The sequence below is a fragment of the Malaclemys terrapin genome, chromosome 10 (assembly GCF_027887155.1).
Source record: "Malaclemys terrapin pileata isolate rMalTer1 chromosome 10, rMalTer1.hap1, whole genome shotgun sequence".
Lineage (NCBI taxonomy): Eukaryota > Metazoa > Chordata > Testudines > Emydidae > Malaclemys > Malaclemys terrapin.
Genome location: NC_071514.1, coordinates 57,146,772 through 57,161,867, shown reverse-complemented (window position 1 = coordinate 57,161,867; position 15,096 = coordinate 57,146,772). Strand labels below are relative to the sequence as shown.

General features: G+C 46.8%; 1 protein-coding gene across 2 annotated transcripts in view; it reads left to right on the top strand.

Annotated features, from left to right (window-relative positions):
* CFAP70 (cilia and flagella associated protein 70) overlaps positions 1-13,544 on the top strand; it is a 39,703-nt gene extending 26,159 nt beyond the window's left edge. Inside the window, exons 20-27 of one of the 2 annotated variants that reach the window (XM_054043129.1) lie at positions 4,184-4,336; positions 4,899-5,035; positions 7,063-7,215; positions 8,966-9,127; positions 9,635-9,724; positions 12,531-12,632; positions 12,961-13,008; positions 13,448-13,544. In XM_054043129.1, coding sequence (XP_053899104.1) covers positions 4,184-4,336; positions 4,899-5,035; positions 7,063-7,215; positions 8,966-9,127; positions 9,635-9,724; positions 12,531-12,632; positions 12,961-13,008; positions 13,448-13,528 — 926 coding nt within the window. In that variant the 3' untranslated portion in view covers positions 13,529-13,544. The remainder of the gene's footprint in view (positions 1-4,183; positions 4,337-4,898; positions 5,036-7,062; positions 7,216-8,965; positions 9,128-9,634; positions 9,725-12,530; positions 12,633-12,960; positions 13,009-13,447) is intronic. The other variant, XM_054043130.1, reaches the window with a different exon arrangement.
* The last annotated feature ends 1,552 nt before the right edge of the window (positions 13,545-15,096 follow it).

Genomic DNA, 15,096 nt, shown 5'->3' with positions numbered 1-15,096 from the left:
AAAGTTACAGCGCTGGCAGTTACAGCGCTGCTCAGAGAGCGCAGAAGGGAACAAACCGCTGTTGTGTGTTCACACTGACAACTGCCTGCGCAATATGTGTTCACACTTGCAGCACTTGCAGCGCTATTCAGAGCGGTGCATTCTTGGCAGCTATCCCACAGAGTATCTCTTTCTCTTTTGCTGCTAAGACATGTGGGAAAGCAGAGAGTGTCGCGGGGCATCCTGGGTCCAATTCCAATGCCCCGTGATGCATTGCTTCACATCCCATCAATCCCTGTGCTTCCGTCCACATTTGGCGCCATCTTTCAACAGTTTGTGTACTGCACGCCCTGCCTCTTTTGGGCTGCAGGAATGGATCCCGAACTGCTGACCAGTATGCTGCTCGCTCTGACCAACACGTCACGTGTGGAAGTGGAGTTATTCCTTAAACTACAAAGGCAAGAAGGTGCGACATTGATCTCACCACGCGTAATAGCTATGACAGAAGATTGTTTGTGGCATTCACAGGGGTGGAATGCTACTTTTGGGCTCGGGATCGAATTGTGATGAATGTCTGGGATGACGAGCAGTGGCTGCAGAACTTTTGCATGAGGAAAGCCACATTCATGGGACTGTGTGATGAGCTCACCATGGCCCTGCGGTGCAAGGACATGAGATTGAGAGCTGCCCTGTCACTGGAGAAGTGCGTGGCGATAGCACTGTGGAAGCTGGCTACTCCAGACTGCTACCGATCGGTTGCTAACCAGTTCGGAGTGGGAAAGTCGACCGTTGGAGTTGTGTGGATGGAAGTGTGCAGGGCCATTAATCGCATCCTGCTCCGAAAGACTGTGACTCTGGGCATGACATTGCATGACATTATGGATGGCTTTATACAAACGGGCTTCCCTAACTGCGGAGGGGCGATAGATGGCATGCACATTCCAATTCTGGCACCAGACCATGTAGCCACCGAGTACATTCATTGCAAGGGGTATTTCTCAATGGATCTCCAGGCGCTTGTGGATCACCGTGGGCATTTTAGAGATATTAACGCAAGCTGGTCCAGAAAGGTACATGACGAACGCATCTTTCAGAACACTGACCTGTTCAAGAAACTGCAAGCAGGGACTTTCTTCCCGGACCAGAAGATCACCATAGGGGAAGTCGAAATGCCCATTGTGATCCTGGGAGACCCTGCCTACCCCCTTAATGCCGTGGCTCATGAAGCCATACATGGGGCAACTTGATAGCAGCAAGGAGCGGTTCAACAACAGGCTGAGCAAGTGCAGAATGACTGTGGAGTGTGCATTTGGCCATTTAAAAGCCCGCTGGCGCTGCCTCTATGGGAAGCTGGTCATGGCCAATGACAATATTCCTATGCTTATAGCCGTGTGCTGTACGCTCCATAATATTTGTGAAGGGAAGGGTGAAAGCTTCACTCAGGGCTGGATCGCAGAGGCTGAGTTTGAACAGCCAGAGACCAGGGCTATTAGAAGGGCACTGCGCGGGGCCATAAGGATCAGGGATGCCTTGAGGCAGCAATTTGAAGATGAAAGACACTAATTTTTATTGCTATGCTCAGGATTGCAGTGATTGTAATGCTAGGAGGTGATTGGTGCACATGATGCAAGAAGGGGCCTTAACATTATTGTATGTTGCTTTGCGGTGCTATTTTTGCTTTCACTTAATAGAATAAAGATTGCTTTCAAACAAACACAATTCTTTTATTAAAAGACAACAACCGAAGGAGAGAGTCAAACGAAAAAATTCATCAGCAGGGAGGGGGAGAGGAAGTTTTCAAGAGGAGGAGGGGTTCCAGGATGGCTACAGATTTGTGTATGTCCAGGGATCATACCCAACCTTTTCCTTTGGAGTACAATGCAGTGGGTACTGTACTTCAGCAGGGCCAAGCTGCAGAGGGCTGGGTGTTGAGTGCAGTGGGTAGTGGGAGTCCACATTGCTGGACTGTGAGGAGGGAGGAGTGGAATGCTGCGAGTAGAGAGTGGAGTCAGGTTGATAACAGTGTGTTGGCAGTGTGTGGGGGGGGGCACATGGGAAAGAGTTTTGCGACAGCAGCTTCAGGGGAGGGCGGGCGCAGACCTGCTCGGTTTGCAGAGCCTAGTATCGGCTGGAACGTGTCCACTTGGTGCTCCATAACTGTTAGGAGCCGCTCTGAGGCTTCTTTTTTGTGTGCCGCGTTCTCCCCTCGGTCCTTCTTCTCGTTGTGCTGCCACTTCTTCAATTCCTGTTTCTCGGCGGCTGAGTGCATCATAACCTCACACAGAAAGTCCTCCTTAGTTCTTCTTGGCCACTTTCTAATTCTGTGCAGCTGTTCTGCCGCCAATAAGGGAGATTGGCCTCCCAAGGTCATCTCTGTGAAGTTTAAATGCAACATTTTACAGAAGCAGTATTGTTTGCAACACAGACAACAGTGATTCAGTTCTTTAAAACACAGCCAGTACTCTCACACCTGTCACTAACTGGCTGACCCCAGGCAAGCACACATGAGCCACAAGACCCCCAAAATCATGAGTAAATCACTCTTCTTGGACCCTGTTGTACACTTGGCATGTGGCTCTTGGGTAGAGCCAGCACTGTAGGGTGGGCCTGATAATCATTCCTGTCCCCACACTTTCCACAGGAGGTGATCATTATGGAAGATAGCTCAGCTGCTGAGGGTGAGCAGGAAATCAAGGGAGGGTCTTCTCCAGGCCTGCGGCTTCCGCCCTGGCGCCTATGCGGCTAGCCTATGTGCAGCAATGGTTCCTTCCACCCCTCCCCCGTCACGGCAAAGTGGCACGGGAAAGTTACCGTTAATGGGGCAAGAAACAAAGCAGCTCTGCCGAGGAACCTGCGGCAGTGGATTGCCCAGTATCTCCATGAGAGTTTCCTGGAGATCTCTGAGGGAGATTCTCGTGAAGTGAGGGAGTCTATCAACAGCCTGTTCTGGCACTCAGACTAGGCATGCGGTGGGAGACAAGCCTGCTTCCTGCAACCCTCCTGCCCCCAACAACTCGCTCTATCAATTCCCAAAATCAGATCCGCTTACCAAGGGCCTCCTCTCCTGTTTGCATTTTGCCAAGCTCCGACAGCTGTGACTGTCTAGGCTCTTCCGGGGTAGAAAAGAACTCCTGACTTCATGCATCTCTGGCCTTTGAGTCATCTTCTGCCTCTGGGTCCCCCTCCCCCTCTTCGTCCAAGATTTCCTCCTCCTGGCTCGGTCCACTCTCGACTGCCACGTGAGCCAACAAAGTATCCACAGGGACCTTTGAAGTGGAGGTGGGGTCGCCACCGAGTATCGCGTCCAGCTCTTTATAGAACCGGCAGCTTGTGGGCACAGCACCAGAGTGGCGGTTTGCCTCCCGGGCCTTGTGGCAGGCATTCTGGAGCTCCTTCACTTTTACCTATAGTGCAGTGTGTCCCGGTCATGGCCCCTTTCTATCATGCATCGTGAAACCTGTCCTTAGGTATCATAATTCCTACGGCTGAAGCGCAGCTGGGACTGCACAGCTTCCTCTCCCCAAATGCCGATGAGGTCCAGTAGCTCAGCATTGTCAAAGCAGGGGATCGCCTGGTGCGTGGAGCAGGCATGGCCACCTGGAAAGATGCGCTGAGACCACTGTATGCATCACCAAGCAAACAGGAAGGGGACTTTCAAATTTGCAAAGGAATGTACGGGGTGGGGCTGACGGTTGGTCACCTAAGGGAAGGGCAATAGAGTTCAAACCGATGACCAGGGAGGTGAGAACAGGCATTGTGGGACACCTCCCAGAGGCCAATTGCAGTGCTGTAATTGCCATGGTGTCTACACTGGCACCGCAGCGCTGTAGCCCCAGCACAGAAAGCTCTACAGCTCTCATCGGGGTGTGTTTTTTTTAATAGCGCTGCAACTGCGCAGTTTCTGCACACTAAGTGGCTTGACAGTGTGTACACCTTGGGAGTTACAATGCAGAAAGCTGCTTTACTGAGCAGAAACTTGCCAGTGAAGACAGGACCTTATTGATACTTCATTATAACTTTGCAAGGTATTAACGTAACCAAAAATCCATTCCCAGGGATTTGCATCCAGCGCAGTATTTTCCCAGCAGACCTGGGACTGGGCTAGTTCTGCAATTTTCTGAGTTCTCTCAGGTACAGCGTCTTGCTAAGAAGTGACCAATTTATGGAGAGCTTTTCATTGCACTTAATCCATTGTGGGGTTTAGTTCCAGATGAGGCTCCAGATGGCTCCCCGAAAGTACAGCCAGATTCTGTAGAGCCTGTTGTAACCATCCAGCTGCCAGAAGATGATCCTGCAGTTAAACTGACCAAGAAACTTTCCCCCACTCTCAGTAAGAACAAGGAGACGTCCCAGAAAGGTTAGAAAGTGGGGTCTGTGGCTTAGAGAGGGGGGGGGATTTCAGTGCTGGGGCAGAGGGTTGGGACTTCACTGCAACCAGTGGCGAAGACGGGGTGAGATTAAGTACAGATAATACAGGAGATAGTCCGTAAAAGCTAACTTGCTTGTCAATTCATCAGGATAGGGTACAAAGCAGCAAGGTTTGCTCTCCAACCCAGGTTAGGAATCTTCAGCTAAGTGGATTTTCTTGTAGACGGTCCAGCCAGAGCCCGACTATCTACACTGCAATTAAACAGCCCCTGAACCAAGCCCCACAATCCTGAGTCATGACCCTGTCATGGGCCAGCCCCAGGTTTTTAATTGTAGTAGACATACCCTTTGTGACAATAGTGTAGCTTCCTTTTGCATCATTTATCAAAACTTAAGCACTTTAAAAAATCAAAGAAATGACTAGTTAAGGTCAGCTGTGGCCTATCCTGGTCACATAATAAACAAATACATGATATGGTTTTGGATTATCACTGTTATTCTGAACCTCTGGTCTTTTCAGCATCCATGAGCCTCTCTCGCTATTATTTCAGTAATGAAGAAAACTAGTGGAGGAGCACTTGATCCATCACATGCGGTGGCCCTTGTCCCCCTTTCTGGACTTTCACAGCCCTCCCACACAATCTTCATGGAGACCATACACTTCTTGATGGAGGTCAATGCTCTACAGGTCAGTGCAGCATGAACTGGGGAAGGAAGGTGGCATTAGGATTTTGAACTCATTTCCATGGGTGACAGTTACTTCCCTGTGGTATTAAAATAGTGAGATCATGGCAGCTTCCAGTAGGATGTTCTTATGGGTTTAAAGAGTGGGCTATGCAGCTCAACTCATCGAACATCAGTCAAGTCAACATTATTGTCAAGTGCTGCCAAGATATGGCTGTTTAGAGAATTCAGAACTGAAATGATCCTAAGATGCATCAAAAATAACCTTAGCTAGGCAAAGTAATAGGAGTGTTCAAATCCACCACTGGTTTGTTGCAGGAAGAACAAGTAATCCAATTTTTGTCCATAAAAGAGCCGTTTCAAGGATAGTTTTGACAGGAAATACCTATTATTTTGATGCATCCTACAGACCAGGTGGTCACTTCTTGAATCAGAATAGCCATCCACGCACTTCTGTGTGCATCAGAGTAACCTTTCATATGCATGTGGAGTGCCTCCCTTCCAAAACAATGGCTCCTTGTGGGTTTCATCAAATGGAACTCTCCCTGTGACCTTGGATTTCACAATAGCCACCATACGTTACAATGCATCATTTAATCCTAGGAGTACAGAATAACTTCTCCCTAAAAGAGTTGTGAAGATGACTCCCAGCACATATATTGTTCCATAGACTTTCACCTGTCCACATCATTCTGATGTATAAGCATCAGGGGCGGCTCTAGCTTTTTTGCCGCCCCAAGCACGGCAGGCAGGCTGACTTCGGCGGCTTGCCTGCGGGAGGTCCCCGGTCCTGTGGATTCAGTGGCATGCCTGCGGGAGGTCCGCCAGTCCCGCGGATTCAGCGTACCCGCCGCCGAATTGCCGCCGAATCTGCGGGCCTGGCAGACCTCCCGCAGGCATGCCGCCGAAAGCGGCCTGACTGCCGCCCTCGCAGGGACCAGTAGGGCACCCTCTGTGGATTGCTGCCCCAGGCACGCGTTTGGAGCGCTGGTGCTGATAAGCATACATCTTTGACCTTAGTACTCCTCTACCACTGACGCATTGGGCAGTCTAGTTCCTCCTTTGATTACGGTCACTCTCTACTTGTGGTATTTCTTCCCAGGTGATGCCAGTACATTCACTATCTTCTGTCACTCTCTTCTGCCAGTTCTTCCTTTGCCTTCCTTGTTTCTCTTTCCTCTCTTAGGTACCCAATTCAATGTTTTCTTACCATATTGCCTCATGCATTAAAATCATACAATGGTAATATCCCAAAGGAGCACAAAACACTTTCCAAACCAATATACAAACAGAAGCCCTAGGAAAAGGTGTGCAGTGGGAGGCCATGGAGGCACCTGGGAGACTCACTGCCCAGACCTCCTCCTCAGTCCCAATGCCAGCTTGTATGTGCCCCACATCCCCTCATCCAGGTTCTGTCTCTCTCACACATTCATCCTCCTTTCAAGTTAAGACCAGCAGCACCAGTATCAGTCCATTGGACAACCTTTGTCCATTAGATCAGAGCTACTCTCTGAGCAACCACTGGAGGGTTGTCCGAGGGACAAGCTGCCTTCATAACAGCACTCCAAGCTCCTCTTGTCTGGCAACTTTTCTTTCAGTTCTGTCCCCACTATCTCCTAGCCTGTATTGACAGGGGCCTCCTCGAATGCAGTGACTTCCACAGCGTGCTGTATGACATTAACTTGACAGAGAAGCGATGGAAATTTGCTGAGTGTTAACAGCAAACAAAGACAACTAAAAGCAACTGAAGCTAAAATTTCAAAGGAAAAAATGTACCCGTCCAGTGTTTGAACTGCTAATGAGACACCCTCTCATTAAATCAAAGGATGCCTTGAGGGAACATGTAAAGTCATCTTGAGACATTACCTGTGTGTTCCGATACATACAGTGCATGGTGAGCATTCTGGTTGTCTGTCACAGAGGAGGCTGCACGTTATCCCTTTTCTCCATGCTGGGAACAGAACAGGGGTTGGGATGTTCACAGCTGGTGTTAGTTTCGTTACAATGCCTGTGTGTGGTTTTCTCTTTCAGTTTGTTCACAGGGCGCTAGCACATGAGCTACTGTGCCAGCAGGAAGGACCCAGCTGTGAGTATTACTTAGTGCTGGCACAAACACACTTGCTCAAGAAGGACTTCTCTAAGGCTGAAGAATGTCTCCGAGAGGCTATCCAGATTGACTACCTGGTAACTGTTTTTTAGCACTATGCTGCCCTGAGCAGTCAACATGCTCTCTCAGAACACAAGGAGCTTTGCAGGACAATACAGTATATCCCCTGCCATGTTCATTCCAATGGGTCAGGTCCTGAGGTCTTGACTAGAGCTTTATTCAGTCAAATTCCCGTTGCAGTCAGTAGGAGTTTGCCTAAGCAAGGATTACATAGAAGTTGAGTAAGAACATCAGGAGTTGGCCTGGTTCACTTCTCTTCCCCTTTATTTAGTTCATTATTTTGCATTTTAGTTGATCTTCTACATGAGGCAACACATCAGGGGGAGGACTCCTCTTTGTGTAGATCTCCGTCTTTCTTTCCCCTCAGTGTATATGTTGCTCTTGGGGGAATTCTGCGCCACTGTGCAATGCAGAATTTTGCAGAAATTAACATTGTGCACGCAGAATTTTCTCTCCCCCACAGAAATGGGCTGCAGTGCTGCTGGCCACAGAGCCCAGCTTGCACACTGAAGGCACTGCCAAGGGGATGGGGAGGGAGCTAAAGGGTTCTTGACTGCTGCAGTTCTCAGAACGCCCTTGGGAAGGAAAGGGCAGCGCAGGAAACTCCATGCAAACCTGGGACCGAGCATCAGGCTGTTTGTCCCTCTGGATCCCTGGGCTCTGGGGCAAGGGTAGGGTGACCAGATGAGAGGAAGAAAATATCGGGACCCGGGGGCGGGGTCCGTCAGTGGAGCAAAAAAAAAAGCCGAGTGCTGCTGACGGAGCAAAAAAACCAACAAGCCAGTGCTGCTGGCGGAGCGAAATATCGGGACAAATTGCGTCCTGACCAAAGATCGGTCGGGACGCAGGACAAACACCTAAATATTGGGATGGTCCCAATTTTATCAGGACGTCTGCTCACCCTAGGCTAGAGGGGCAGGTGTCTAGGCTGCAGGGAGGTGGGGAGTGGGTATCTGGGCAAGGGGGGGCCCCTACAGCTGGGCTCTGGCGGGGAGGACAGCAGGTATCTGGGCTAGGGGGAACCCGTAGCTGGGCTGGGTGGGGGGAGGGGGTTTGGGTGTATTGGCTGCGGGGGGTCCTCGCAGCTGGGCTGTGGAGGGGAGAGGTTGTGGGTGGGTGGGCTCTGCGGGGGATGGGGGGGAAGGGGACAGAGAAACAGGAGCTGGGTTGTCATAGGGGTTTCTTTAACTCTCTGCCCCGGGGGGGATTTTTCTGTGTGTGTCTGCATTGTTACAGACATACTTGCTGACAGGTATTTTGAATAAATTACAAAAATAATTGAAACTGGCGTGATTCTGCAGTGTTATTTTGACAAATAAAATTTGCAGAATTTAAAATATTGTGTGCAGAATTTTTAATTTTGGTGCAGAATGTCCCCAGGAGTAATATGTTCCTTTCTCCCTGTGTGAACATGTGCACTTCTCTATTTCATATATATAATTATGATATTCAGATGAAAGGGAGATGCATCTTTTGAGAATGTCAAGTTGAATGGAGCATGCAGCCATCAGCAGAACTAATATCGCTAAATGTTTTTTAATATTTGTATTTGTCACGGATTAGGCCCCCATTGTGCTAGGTGAAGTAGTTGTTGTGCAAGTACTCCTCGCTACAAACTCAAACTTGCTTGTATGTAAAATACATATCTGTAAGCAAATAGCCTTCATCATCTCCCTTACGTCTGAGCATAGATGCTATCCAGTTAATCTCTTGTCCACTTTGCCCTACTTGTCTCACTTTGTCTAACTACTGGGTTTGTTTACATAGAATCCAAATGCTTGGGCACAGAAAGGGCACCTGTGCTACCTGAGTGGAAATCTTAGTGAGGCAAAGGAATGCTATGAGCGAACCATCAGCTTTGTAACGGATGCTTCTGAGATACACTTTGTTTACCTGCGACTGGGGTCGATCTATCTGAAAGAGAAAGAGGTGAGGAGCTGAACATGGGATCTAAAAATGGGAGATAAACCAAGGCAGGGAAAGTAACTATTCTGGATGATTACTGTGAATTGCAACTTTTATTTTCATAGCTGCAGATCAGACAATACAATTAAGTCTTTTAATGAACTCAACTCTTTGGAGCAGTTTACTTCTTTGTGTGTACAGTGCCTAGCGCCAATCCTGATCAGAATCTTTGGGTGCTGCTGTAATAATAACCCCAATAATTTTTCTAGCACTAGATATGGAGAGCTAAACATTTCTTGTTGGCTTGTTAATCTGAGGCTCTCAGGGGCTATACAGGCAGAACTGCCTGCTATGGGAAATGTGAGTAGGTTCTTGGCCACAACCAACAGCATTTGGATGGTAGTGTCCCCTCCTATATGAGCCCAGTTGGAAATATGGTGGTTTCAGAGTGCCTGTGGAGGAAGAGCAGCCATGGTGCAGAGTGAATGGTTACATTAGAGAGAGCAACTTACTGATCTCTTCTCTTGGCAGTATGATAAGGCAAAGCGCACCTATATGCTGGCCTGTAAGAAGTCCTCATCCTGCCTGACCTGGCTGGGAGTAGGAATCGCCTGCTACAGGGTAAGAGAGTGAAAAGCATCCATGCTTGGCCAGTCTTTAGACAATTGTATGGATCTTGGGAAGATGAGATTATGACTTGACTTTCCACTGTTCTCCTTTCCTTAGGTAAAAGCTGTTCATCCAAACTATCTGGGGGGACCAGAGTTCTCTAAAGATATTCTTAGGGTAAAGGCCACATTGCAGTGGGTGCCATCATGGTTACATGCATGAGACTCACTGATGCTAAAATGGAAAGTTTGTGAGAGAAAAAATACTCTAACCAGCTGTAGAACAGACAATCACTGTGTAGCAATTAACTCCTCCTGGGACTAGAATCTCTTTTCTCAGTGTGATGTCCTGCTTGGGGTACCCAGATCTGTGAGACACTGTCTTGACCCTCAGTCTCAGCAAGTGAGAGCTTTGCTCTCTGACACTAGCTCATCTGCCTTCCCGGCAAACTCTCCAGGATTCTGCCAGTCCAAACTTTGCCTTGCCGGTAACAGTCAATGAACCCCAATTCCCAAGTTCCCCAGAAACATCTCTCTGTGATGTCCAGAACTTCTGAGAGTGTCCAGTCAGAAGGAAAGTTTGCTGCCTCCAAAGAGACAGAACACACACCAGCCTGTTAGGTTAGCTCAAGACTTACCCTTTACTATAATACACAGCACTGAGATGGTTTTGTAATAAAACAAGAATAAGTTTATTAACAAAGAAAAGAGATAAGTGTTAATAAGTAAGAATAAAAGAAACAGGTATGATTACAATTAAAACCAAACACAGCACACTTTCAAGTGACTAAAACTTAATTTCACAAGTTACTCTCTTTGTCTGGATACTAGATAATTAAAAAAACAAATGTTAGACACCTGGAGTTAGTTTCTAGTGACTCTTGCCTTTCAGGCCAAGCAAATCCAGCTTTCAGAGGCTTGGAAGGTGCTGAACACTAAGTCCCCTCAGTGACGGATAACCAAAATGGGATTTTGCTTGTCTTTGTATCCCCTAAAGTTCAATGTCTCTGGAGCCAGGAAGGCTTTGTGGGGTGCAGATTCCATCCCCCATCATGATCGTTAAGCAGTCTCCTCCCCTTCTTGTTAGCTTGATGGCTTTGTTCAGCTTATATATAAACATATTTGCATTGTGATCAAGCTGGTCAGACAAATAAATACACATTCCTTTGTCTAGGGAAGGCTGGGCTTATGTGCTGCCTCCCAAACATATCTTAAGAACATATTTCCAGCACACATCAATAACTCTTTGTATACATTCATACACACACCATGCAATGATTTTGGAGACCAGCATGTTACCAGTTTGCATAAGATACCTTACGTAACACCTATTAGATACAGGTTATGACAACGTGTTGGGGCACTGAGTGTGTCAGACCTGCTGCGAATTACAGTCAGGGGTGAAAGTAAGTCCAGTGACTTACCGGTACGCTGGGGCCAGCTCTGGCCCCCAGAAGGAGCAGGGCCTAGGGTGGAAGGGGTGTGGCTGAGAGAGTCAGAGCCAGCCACTCCCCCCACCCCCCGGGGTAGCAGCAGCAGCCCGAGGCTCTTGGGGCTATTTAAAGAGCCCGGGGCTCCTCTGCTTCTACTGCCCCGGCCCTTTAAATAGCTGCGGGAGCCCTGGGGAAGCAGCGGGGCTCCCATGGCTATTTAAAGGAGCAGGGCGGCAGAGACAGCTGGAGCCCCGGGCCCTTTAAATAACCCCTGGAGCCCCCCACTACTCCTGGAGCTACTCCTACAGCGGGAGCCCCGGACTTTTTAAACGGCTCCCAGGGCCTCGCAGCCCTACCCCAGGGCTCCAGAAGTGGGGCTCTGGTGGCAATTTAAAGGACCTGGGGCTCCAGCCTCATCCCATGACAGCTTAATTTACGTAAGAGCCTTTGGTGAGGGACAGTGTCAAAGGCTTTCTGGAAATCTAAGTACACTATGTCCACTGGATCCCCCTTGTCCACATGTTTGTTTGACCCCCTTCAAAGAACTCTAATAGATTAGTATTACTTACAGCTTACTTTCACCTCTGATTACAGTAAAACATGCACTCTACCAGTTGGTATTAGAGGGCTCCCAGAGACACACTCAGTACATTGTCACATAGGCATGCAATCACTGTGCTGGACTCCATTCTAAATGAGCACCTACCTGTGTGCAACCTAAGTGTCAACAGGAAGGATCCTTTTTCTTTTGACTCACATTGCTTTCCCCATTGGAAGGAATGTAGGCAAGTCAGCAGATGGGAAGGGCTACCAAGAATAACCCTTTCTTTATTAAAGATGTGAGGATTTTCAGAATGGTTTAATAAAGACAGAGAGACAGACCTGAGATCCCTGCAGCCATAAAGAGCGTAGCATCTCCCAAGGGGCTGCTTTGCAAGGTTCCCTCATCTGAAGAAAGTGAATGGGAGGGGTCAGGGTGACTCTACTTTCCTCCTCAACCATCGTAAGGGTTCCCCAGTAGTTTCTAAACTCTAGACACATGGCGGTGAAAGAGTGTTTGTTGCTTTCTTCAGTGAGAATAGTCCATGGGTAATTTGTAAGAGGACTGGGCTCTTCGGTAGTGTCTGAGTCAGTGATGAGGGGCTTTCCCTCCAGTCAGGAGAGCAGGAGAGTCTGACATTGCAGTTGTCTCACTCTCTCTGCTCTAAATTTGTTACACTGTGTCATTATTATTGTACAATTCAGAGGCGCCTAAAGTGAGGTTCATTTCTGAAGGTTTTTAACACTGATTTCTTCAGCTGTCATATACCAGGTGTGTGTTAAACTCTGAGCAATACTTCACCTGCGGTTCAGTTTTTGCTCATCTCTTTCTCTCTCTCTGTAAAGCTGAAAGAAATTGCGGAGGCAGAAGATGCCCTCTCTGAGGCCAATGCCCTGAATAACAACAATGCCGAAGTGTGGGCATATCTAGCGCTAGTCTGCATGCAAGTGAGTGTCTTATCTCAACATCAAATGTGATGAAACATGTTCTGCTTTATCTACATCAATGTTTATCTATATGTCTCAAAGATGCCTCATTGGTAAAGATAGATAGGTTTGGGGTTTGTTCTCTGGAAACACACAAATATGGAAGCATTTTAATGCCAAAAGAAACAATCTTCCCCTTTGTTTCTCATTACCCTTTCTCCTACTAAATATTCCACAGCTGAGGTATTCCTGTCATCCAGCCTTGTTAAAATGTGTCTCTTGACAGTAGCTGAAACACCTGATTTTGTCCTATCAAACAAGCTTCTCACAGGCTACTGATGTTTTTCAGGGAGGAAGGCAGTTGGAGGCAGAGCAGTCTTACAAATACGCAATGAAGGTATGTATTTTTCTTATCCCTTCTAGTCTGGGGGGAAAAAAGTAGGATGAAGAGGTCGGCTCATGGTCTGATGTCAATTAAAAAGGAAGTCATCTATTTTTCTCAGCAGAGGGTTCTGAATATTCATATAGTGAGAAGTACTTGCCCTTTTTCAGGTTTGAATTATATTTGAAAATAAGATACTTAATTAAAGGTGATATTTCTGAGGCTTCTGCTGTCAGCTGCTATCATCTTGCTGACATATGATATCACTTCTGATACCAGCAGTAGGGAAATATTTGTACAATGACAAAGGCTATTTCTATTTTCTTTACAGTCTCTAAGTGGGATTAGTTGGTTGAATCCTTCTTCATGGCCCAAAGTATTCTAGGAAGATGTATCTTAGGTGCTTTAAGACTTGTTCATGTGTCCCTGTTTGATCCTCTTCTTTTCCATACAGTTAGAGCTGAAGAATGAGGAACTACTCCAGGAAATCCATGAGGTACAGCGAATGGTTGGCTTCGGTAATCCATCGTTCTGAGCACTGCCTCTTCTCTGATCTACGGTCTCTTCTGTTCAGTCAGGAGATGGGTGAACATCATGGTCTTGGCCCTCATTCACTAATGAAACATTCCAAACGTCCAAACTCCTGCTGATATAGTGGATCATCAGGTGGTCTGGAGAAATTAAACCCCTCACTGGCACGGGGGTGGGGGAAGGAGAACCCCTAGATAAAAGGCCATGGGAATTAATTCCCCTTTTATGATGTGTTACATCAGTTCCTTGATGTAACATATAATACATTCATCAGCCCAGTTCATCTGCTTTATGAAAAATAACTCATGTACAATATAAGAAATAAAATAGCTCAGAAGCAATTAACATGGGGTGAGACTCTGAAAAGTAACTCTAAAAATGGTATCATGTGGTTACAAGTTGATAGTTTGTTAATAATTTTTCAGATCCTATTCACTTAGTTTAGGAGTTAAAAATACAGGTATTTTCCTCCTAACTCCCAGCTCTGTAAACCCCATCTGAGATCTGAAAGTCACACTGAGTTCTTTCAGGGTTATACATCTTCACCAGTATTAAAGCTTCTGCAGTTGACATGTAATTAGCAGTTTGGCCGATGATGCATGAGCCAGAATGGATTCCAGCTCTCTCTCCCATAGCTGTGTGTAAGCAGTGGCAGCAAGTGTATAAAATAGTAAAAACTTACTATTGTCGGTAAGCAGATATGACTTGAAATAATGACAGTGAACAGATTTATTGAGTAAGAAGGTACCATTTTTACAGTCATTTTTCAGAGTAGAACCATATTTTAAGGACCATTATCAGAAAAGTATCTTAGGAAGTGATTATAGTCAAAAAGTAAGTGAATGGTTTTATTATAATACACTGGTACTTGACCATTGGATACCCAACCACCATCTTTTTCTGTTAGGGTGGGGTTGGTAAAAGAAAACTACTCATAAACCAGCAGTTAGTCACTGATATTTCCATCATTCAGAACAGATTATACCTTTAAAAAATATATTATACATCTTTTCCTTATTTGGAGTCTTGTTCTTATTGTAGCAGTTTTGGCAGCCATATAGAAGGAAGGGTAGGAGAGATTATAATGCTGTGTTAATTTTATTCCTAATAAAATTAAGTTTCTGTACTTGAAACAATCTTTGTATGCTTCTTGTTTGTCAAGCCTCTAGCTTTGTCCTGGTGGGCTTCTGTGCTCGCATGCTACCTGCCTTTACCGATGTATCACCAGCAGGTCTTAAATCAGCAGGAGGCTGTGCTTTTGTTCTAAGGCTTCCCCTAGGATGGGATTCTATTTGCACCAGATATTATGCATTTTTATGCATTTAGAAACACCAAAAAACTTTTCCCAAAAGAGTTTATGTGGGTGTTCAAAAAACAAAAGGACACAAGGCCTGTCCTTATGTATTATCTGTCCCTTCCATCCCCTCAGGGCCGGCTCGAGGCACCAGCAAACCAAGCACGTGCTTGGGGTGGCACATTTTCAGGGGCGGCATTCCGGCCATCTTTTTTTTTGTTTTTGTTTTTTGTTGCTTCGGGCGGCAAAAGCCTAGAGCCGGCCCTGGCAGCAGCAGT